General features: G+C 50.9%; 1 protein-coding gene across 1 annotated transcript; it reads right to left on the bottom strand.

Moving 5' to 3' along the window:
* Positions 1 to 3916: 3916 nt before the first annotated feature.
* LOC136959578 (leucine-rich repeat and immunoglobulin-like domain-containing nogo receptor-interacting protein 3) lies at positions 3917 to 8361 on the bottom strand. The gene is given in 22 exon segments (XM_067253959.1): positions 3917 to 4094; positions 4096 to 4140; positions 4142 to 4234; positions 4236 to 4256; positions 4258 to 4308; positions 4310 to 4444; positions 4446 to 4478; positions 4480 to 4575; positions 4577 to 4608; positions 4768 to 4888; positions 4891 to 4980; positions 4983 to 5072; positions 5074 to 5328; positions 5330 to 5440; positions 5442 to 5480; positions 5482 to 5544; positions 7808 to 7909; positions 7911 to 8189; positions 8191 to 8214; positions 8216 to 8239; positions 8241 to 8330; positions 8332 to 8361. Coding segments are annotated over 22 exon segments (1887 nt in total). The 3' UTR covers positions 3917 to 4031.
* Positions 8362 to 8766: the final 405 nt, after the last annotated feature.

The following is an 8766-nucleotide window of genomic DNA, read 5'->3' as shown; positions in this document are numbered from 1 at the left end:
TTTTCGTTGTTTTTTTTATTTAAATTTTTTTATCTGGGTCACCTCCTTCCATGGTTGGTGTTGCACCATTCCCTGCTCCATGATTGGTCACATGGTGAGGAGCAACAAATCCAAACACGACAATATGGAATCACATCAATCACACAAACACTGTGTCTACGACCATACGATCATATCCTGGCTAGCTACTGTGAACGAGACAAAGACCAGGGGGGGGGTGAGGGAAGAGGGCGGGGTTACACAGGAAGGCAAAACAGAAACTAAAAACAGTCATCTACTCTGACACCAGTGACTGATGTTTAACACGACAACACCATCCACAATCACCAGACACGTTCTCGACTGCCCTCTAAACCTAGATGGGAGAATGGAGGGGCGAAGGTGGGAGGGGGGGCGGGACAAGAGGGCAACACAGGAATCTACTCCTGCCTCGTAGCGGTGAATCCTGTTCTCAATACCAGGGGGATCCAAGATGGCCGCCGCAGAGGCGGTGTGAGGCCTGTCGAGCAGGCCAGTCGGATGGTACGCTCTCCCCCAGCCTCATTACTGCCCTGCTCTCATTCATCTTCTCACAGACGGCGTGGGTTATTCATCACATTTAGTAATTTTATACACGGGGAACGGAATTTAGAATTAGAATTTAGTTGGTTGGCGGAGGTTCTTACAGCTCAAATTGGACACAATTTGAATTGCGTCCCAGATAGAGGGACTTTCTAACACACACACACACACACACACACACACACACACACACACACATACACACACACACCCTTTATATCACCATCATCCAATAACCAAAAAGGTTTTGAGAACAGGATTACCTCCCACAAGCTCCCCGTTACGGGTCGACGTTTAACGGTTAACGCTTCCACAGAAGACTCCAACTGAGGAGAGATGAGGACAGAGGTCTAAACTAAACAGAATCCCAACACATCATTAAAAAGGATTTACCACAGTACTCTCCACTGTACGATGCACATGGTGTGGGCAGGGTGAACACTACTTCATTTACATGTTTGATCGCGGTCTCCAGCCAGGGACCCCTCCCTTAGGAGGACCCAGTGGGGGTGGGGGGGGGGGGGAGGGTTTGGGGGGGGGGGGGTTTGGGGGGGGGTTACACTGGGCTAGGGGGGCAGAGACATTCGCACACGGGCTGACGGAAGCTTAGAGACAGACACGGCGTCGCTGTGGTTACTGAGGACTGGCGTTTGCGCCGGTGTGTGTGTGTGGGTGTGTGGGTGTGTGTTGGCATGCGGTTGATGTTTGTGTCGTTTGATGTCGTATTTTTTCTGATCGCTCGTCTAGCTTGTGTGAACCGAGCTGGGATTCAGAATAATGACTTTTACATCCCTGCGCTTCAGTGCATGAAGGAAACATCTTGGATGACACTTAGTGTATGAAGTGTACATTTTATGTTGGTGTGTGTGTGTGTGCCATTCTAACTACAGCAGATGGTCTAATGATCATGATGATCTCCAGCAATATGGACAGGACAATAACAATCAGGATACTAGATGTGTGTGTGTGTCAGTGTGTGTGTGTGTGTCAGTGTGTGTGTGTGTGTCAGTGTGTGTGTGTGTGTCAGTGTGTGTGTGTGTGTGTTGATTATCATGCAGGTGTACTTGAGGGTCTTCAGCTACAGCTAAAGCACCTGTAATTATATTTTTGGCTTGGTATTTCTACAAACGGTATTGCTGCAATGGCTCAGTGTAAACAGGGAGCTGGTCACATATGACCTCTGTATGACCTTGTGTTTGTCCTGAAAGAATGTTCTTTCGAGGTGTGAAACTTGACTGTGGGAGTTTTAGCTACGCGGAGTGTGTGTGTGTGTTTGTGAATGTGTTTTTGTGTGTGTGTGTGTTTATGTGTGTGTGTGTTTGTGTGTGTGTGTTCAGTTCAGCAACATTGTGTCCTCCATGGTGACATTATGTACAAATGTGTGAATCTATGTGAGAATGGAGGTGTGTGACAATACATCATGTATTTTTTAGAGTGTGTGTGTGTGTGTGTGTCATAGTGTCTGCTTCATTGTGTGTGTGTGTGTGTGTGTGAGTGTCTCTCATGTGTGTTTGTGTGTCTCATACATGTGTCTTCCGTGTGTGTGTGTGTATGTATGTCCCTTGAGTGTGTGTGTGTGAGTGTGTGAGTTTGTCTCTCGTGTGAGTGTGTGTCTCGTGTGAGTGTGTGTCTCTCGTGTGAGTGTGTGGTGTATGTATGTATGTCCCTTGAGTGAGTGTGTGTGAGTGTGTGTGTAAGTTCGTCTCTCGTGTGAGTGTGTGTCTCGTGTGAGTGTGTGTCTCTCCTGTGTGTGTGTGTGTGTGTGTGTGTGTTGCCGTGCTACCATCCAGTGTGTGTCTCGTGTGAGTGTGTGTCTCTCCTGTGAGTGTGTGTGTGTGTTGCCGTGCTACCATCAGTGTGTGTCTCGTGTGAGTGTGTGTCTCTCCTGTGATTGTGTGTGTGTGTTGCCGTGCTACCATCCAGTGTGTGTCTCTGAGCTTGGTATGACTCTCCAGACTGCCCCCCCCGGCAGCTCTGTGGAGGTCAGACCTTCAGCCCAGCACAGCCTGAGGGGGGAGAGGGGGAGGCAGGAGGGGTCAGAGAGAGAGAGAGAGAGAGAGAGAGAGAGAGAGAGAGAGAGAGAGAGAGAGAGAGAGAGAGAGAGAGAGAGAGAGAGAGAGAGGGAGAGAGAGGAAGTGCATCTACGCCTCTCTCCTCCCTCTCCCCCTCTCTCTCCTCCCCCACCGTCTGACTCGGGATGAAAGGACAGGGGGTCTTTGAAGGTGGCGGAGGGCTAAGAGGTGATCCCCTCTCCCCTCCACCTTCCTCCGTCCGTCCATCCGTCCATCCTGCTCCCTTGAGCCCTCCATCGCCCCCTCCGCCCTCAGCTGCGATGGTTGTCATGGTGACCAGGCAGCCCGGTGTCCGGTGGGTTTGGCTTCCTAACCAAACCCTCCCCGACGACGGGCTGCCATTGGCAACGCCCAGCCAGTGTGCTCGTCCCAAACTCACACAGCTAACCTTGTTGCAAAGCTCTCCTGTCAGAGGGTAAGACAGGACAATTTTAATTTCACTTATTTAATTATTTTTTTCCTTGTCCTTTTTGAGGCTGACAATCATGACTTTGATTGATTTCTTAACGGTGGTGAATATTTCATGCATTCTGAAATAGAGGAGCCAATTTTAGATTTAATAGATGTTGGTGCCATCTGACACCTTGTGGACGTGGTCAGGTTCTCATGCAGTGATTTCATCTGGTCTGTCTCGGACTGGAGCCCTTGTTCAGCACAGCCCTCCTCTGCTCAGCTGTGGCCTGGTACTTGCACCTGGTACCTTGGTACTTGCACCTGGATGTTTCTTTAAGTGGAGATACTGTAGAAATCATGTCCAAAATGGCTTAAAAATGGGTCGTTTTTTTAAAACTTTATTCAGCACTAAAATTCTCACTCGTCACTCGTACAACTTAACTCTAAATTGCAACTGTACATGCTATCGCATCACAGCAAGGCAGGCTTAAATGCAAGCAAAGCTACAGATGCTGTGATTGGTTGGAAGCCAGGTCACTTCCTCTGATGTCACTTCCTCAGGAAGAGACGTGACTGCCTACGCTCCACAGCATCGGCATGTCCACTCTTAACGTGTTTAACTTCTATATTCTTTAAATATGATCACTCTTATCCAGCTATAACAACAACACCGTAGCTAAAAAAAAAAAAAAAAAAAAAAAAGCTTATTGGAAAGTTTGTTTTTAGTTTTTTGAAACATGGGTACCACAAGCTGAGTAAAAGCCAGTGAAAGGCAGTGAGATCAAGGTAACCCTGGCAACCACGACTCCTCAGTCACCAAATCCGAATCTGAATTTCTAGCCATGGACCACATATATATATATATATATATACTTTTTTTTAAATTCTCCAATCACCTCTCTGCGAGTCAGCCGTACGCTGTGTGTGTTTGCTTCGTCAAACGGAAAAAGCCGTTTTTCCGGGACGTGCTTATGCCTCCCCTGAGGGCCCCCTGGCTGTGTTGTTTCAGATCATCTTCATGTTGAACTTCCTGGCCCCCCCTCCTGTGGGCCCCCCGGCCCCCGCCGGGGCCCTCCGCCTTCCGGAAGGAGTACTCCACTGTGAAGTTGTTCTTTGCGTTGGCCTCTGCCTCGGCTCCACACGAACAGCAGCAGGAAGCAGAAGAGAACCACGCCCAGGAAGGTGATGCAGCCCATCGCCGTGGAGACCCAGGATGGTGGTGAGGTCCAGGGGTGAACTGGAGGAACACGCGAGTGCTGTTCAAGCTCGTGTCGTTGAAGAACTTCGCCGGAGTACAGCGAGCGGTTGGCGAAGAAGGCCGAGGCGGAGTCCAGAGGGTGACCGCGCACGGTGAGCGTGGCGAAGTAGGTGTCGTTGCCGCCGGCGTTGCTGGCGATGCAGATGTAGGTGCCGCTGTCCTGTCAGCTGGGCGTAGCGGATCTCCAGGGTCCCCGCCCGGCAACACGGTGATGCGGCCCGAGTTCTTGGCCGTGATTCGTCGGCGCTGGGGGGAGATCCAGATGATGGGGCGGGGGGCGGGTTCGCCCTCGGGCGCGGCACAGGAAACTCACCGGGCTGGCCCCTCGCGAGCCGTTACCCTTGGGAGGGAGGGAGGCAGGGGAGGGAGGGAAGAAGGGAAGGAGGAGGAGGCAGGGAGGGAAGGAGGCAGGGAGGCAGGGATGGAGGCGAGAGGGAAGGAACTTTTTTACATGTAATATATGTTTTTACACAGACCAGAAACGTTATCTCTGTCGCCTCCTCACCTGCTGCATCTTGCGGTTGCGTATCTTGGGCTTCTGGCAGGTGAAGTGGTCGAAGAGCGCAGAGTCGGTGAAGGTGCTGAGGCTCTTCCCCTGCACCTCTCCACCGGCCCGGCGCACACCGGCACCCTGCCGTCAAAGTTGAGGGTCTTGCGTCTCTGCAGGATCCACAGCAGACGGCAGTCCGCACAGCAGAGGGGTTCCCGTCCACGCGCACCGTCTCCAGGCTGTTGACCGAGTGGAACGAGCTCTCCTCCAGGGTCTGGAGCTCGTTGGTGGAGAAGTTGAAGGACCCGGATCTGCCGGAGGCCCCCCAGGCCATGGCGCTCCACCGTCACCAGCCCGGTGTTCACCATGATCAGCTCCTTCAGCCGCAGCAGGTCCCTGAAGGCCCAGGGCTCCAGGGTGGAGATGGGGGTTGTAGGACCAGGTTGAGGTGGGGTGAGGTGGGCCATGTTCCTGAAGGATGCGGAGGGGACCGAGGTGATGTTGGTGTTGGTGATGGACAGCCAGGTGAGGTCCAGACCCTGGAAGCTGAGGGGGGGAAATGTACTCCAGCAGGGGCCAGTGGTCGATCTCCAGGCCCCGCAGGTTGGAGAGCTTGCGGAAGTTCTGGTCGTCCAGGGTGGAGATGCTGAGGTGTCGCAGGCGAAGGGGTGACCAGGCTGCGCAGGTAGGACAGCGTCTGGCCAGAGAATGGACGTCAGGTTGCAGCGCTCGATCGTCAAGTCCTCCAGACCCAGCAGACCGGAGAACGCCTGGAGGACAAACACACACACACATGGACACACACACACACACACACATGGACACACACACACATGGACACACACACACACATGGACACACACACACACATGGACACACACACACACACATGGACACAACACACACATGGACACACACACATGGACACACACACATGGACACACACACACACACACACACACACACACACACATGCGCACGCACACACACACGTAGGGTTAGGGTCAGGCAGGATTTTATATTTCATCAATTCACTTAGCAGGTCCTTTCATCAAACGTGATGTAAAGGGGAGATTTGAACCTGTGACCTCTAGATCTGCAGTCATTCTCCCAATGAGCTATTTATATCCAAGGCAGGTTTTATTTACATTTACATTTTACATTTAGTCATTTAGCAGACGCTCTTATCCAGAGCGACTTACAGTAAGTACAGGGACATTCCCCTGAGACAAGTAGGGTGAAGTGCCTTGCCCAAGGACACAACGTCAGTTGGCATGACCGGGAATCGAACTGGCAACCTTCGGATTACTAGTCCGACTCCCTCACCGCTCAGCCATCTGACTCCCTATTTGATCAAGGCAGACTTAGAAATGGTACCAGACCTGACCCAAGGTCAGATCTGGTAGACAGGTGGACAGATCCAGGAGTGTATTCTATTAAACTGAAATATAAACACAACATCCAAACAGTTAAAAAAAAGATTCTAAGGGAATAAGGGAATCAGTCGATTGAAAAAACATAACAAGCCCCCTAATCTATGGACCTCCCTTTAGAGGAATAATATGTTTGTGCCTATGGCTATTTTCTGGGAGCTACGCACAAAGCATTTTTATTTCTGTCTCTTTATATTAGACTCTGATGCACAGCCCTGACATATTGTATTTTACTAGAGAATAATTGGACAAAACACACTCACACACACACACTCACACACACACACACACACACACACACACACACGCACGCACACACACACACACACACACACACACACAAAGGGCCAGGCCTAGACAGGGTATATTAAATTAGACTCCAAGATACGAAACATTACACAGACCACTGACATGCTGTGTGTTATTGGACTAGAGTATGCCGGGAACACACACACACAGCCAACACACAGCCATGCCCGGTACACTAGACACAAGCCCTGCTGCTCTGTGTGTTACTGGACCAGAACAGGCATGCTGTGGGGAAACAAGCAGATAGTTCTAGAAAGGATATTGCATCAGACGCTTGAGTGCTTTATCGGACCAGAGAAAGACAGGAAATGAGTGGCTCAGAGCTCCTAGGTTGCTTTCCTCTACCCTGCTCTTGTGAACTCTACACCCTTCGACTGAACACTACTCTACTCTACCAATACTATACTATACTCTATTCCATTCAACTACTCTATTATTCTATTATTTTCTTTTCTACTATAACCAACTGTATTCCATTTATACTTTACTCAACTATTGCCCACCCTATTCCATTCTTATTTGATTTAGAGCCCTCTGTTATATTGGACTATGTGGAAAAACAATATCTGATAAATGATATGTTGTGGAAAGGACAGACAGAGTTTTAGACGGGCGATCAGACCACAGACCTCTGTTTGGAAAGGACCCTAATTCACCTGGGAACAGACACACTGTCCAACTCTCTTATTCAAACTAATTCAGATTTACGGCTTTTCCAAGGGCTTAGAGCTGATAATTGAAAACGAGCGTGCTGGATTGTGTAATTGACTATTTGCAGGTTACAAACCAAGGCTATTCACACACGTTTTCAAGAGAGACTTAATTAATTTCTCATTAAAAATACAGAGTCTGAAAGCCTTTATAGTAAATATCACGTGATACATAACACTCATCGACCATTTGATTAGATACACTTTGCTAGTGCTGGGACGTGTGCATTCAGAACTGCCTTATTCCTTATTAATTCCTTATTAATTCACAATAAATTAATCAGTTCTCAGGGGCTGCCAGTGTGCCCAAAAAATATCCAGTATGTCTTCTGTATATGTGCATATTTTTATATACGGAAGAGTGTTAAGTTTATTGTCCACCCAGCAGAGTCTATCTATTCATGCCCCAGGCGTGGTACATAAATACATGAAAACTGAAAAACACACAGCTATTGAAAGAGGGACTATGTTAAAAAGGGGAGAGGAGGCTCAAAATGATATTTGAGTTATGAGTTATTTTCCGTTTCATACCGGGGGGGCCCTGACTCTGTAACAGAGGGACTAAGCCCAGGAACACCCACCTTGTGTGAGATGTAGACCAGGTCATTGTCTCCCACCTCCAGGTGCTTCAGGCTGCGCAGGTCCTGGAAGGTGTAGTCCAGCAGGATGACCATCTTGTTCTCGGCTCAGGTCCAGCGTGGTGAGGTTGCCCAGCTTGGCGAAGGCGCCCATGGGCACCAGCTTGAGCTGGTTGTCCCTGAGCCTCAGCACCCGGAGACTCTGCAGGCTGGCGAAGGCGTTGGGCTCCAGGGTGGCTATGAGGTTCTCACTGAGGTCCACTTCCTCCAGGCGCGGGTAGGGCGCCAGGTCTCCCGTCTCCACCCAGCGCATGCGGTTGCGGCTGAGGTCTAGCAGGCGTGTTTCCGTGGGGATGCCCTCGGGGATGGCGGTGAGGCGGCGGCGGCTGGCAGGACACGGAGCGCAGGGGGGGCGGAGCACTCGCACCGCGGGGGGGCAGGCCTGGCAGCCCCCGGGGAGGAGGAGGAACGCCGTCGACACGGCAACCAGCCCCCAGAGCCACGCCCACCCGGGGGAGCGAGCCGGGGGCCCGCCCCCGGGGAGGAGAGCCAATCATGGCCCTGGTCCTCTGACTCCCTAGCCTATCGCAGGCAGGGTCAGTGCTCCTCACACCTGGGGAGGGAGGAGCGAGGGGGGAGAGGGGGGATTGGGGGGAGGTGGGGAGGGAATGGGTGGTTGAGAGGGAGAGAGAGGAGGAGAGAGATGAGAAGGAATGGAGGATGTGGAGGAGGAAATGAAGGAAGGAAAGGAAAAGAATAGGAGAGAAAGAGGGTAGGAAAGGATATAGAGAGGAGGAGGATGAGACAGAGAGAAAGGGTGATGAGCAAAGAGGAGTGAGAGAAAAGCAGAAGGTTGAAAGAGAGAAACAGACAAGAAGAGAAAGGGGAGAGAAAGAACCCATAAAGGAGAACAGTTGGTGAGGATTATAAAGAGGGTGGGGTAAGGAGGGAGGGGAGGAGAG

This window comes from Osmerus mordax, chromosome 16 (genome assembly GCF_038355195.1).
Source record: "Osmerus mordax isolate fOsmMor3 chromosome 16, fOsmMor3.pri, whole genome shotgun sequence".
NCBI lineage: Eukaryota > Metazoa > Chordata > Actinopteri > Osmeriformes > Osmeridae > Osmerus > Osmerus mordax.
This window is presented reverse-complemented; position numbering and strand designations above follow the sequence as displayed.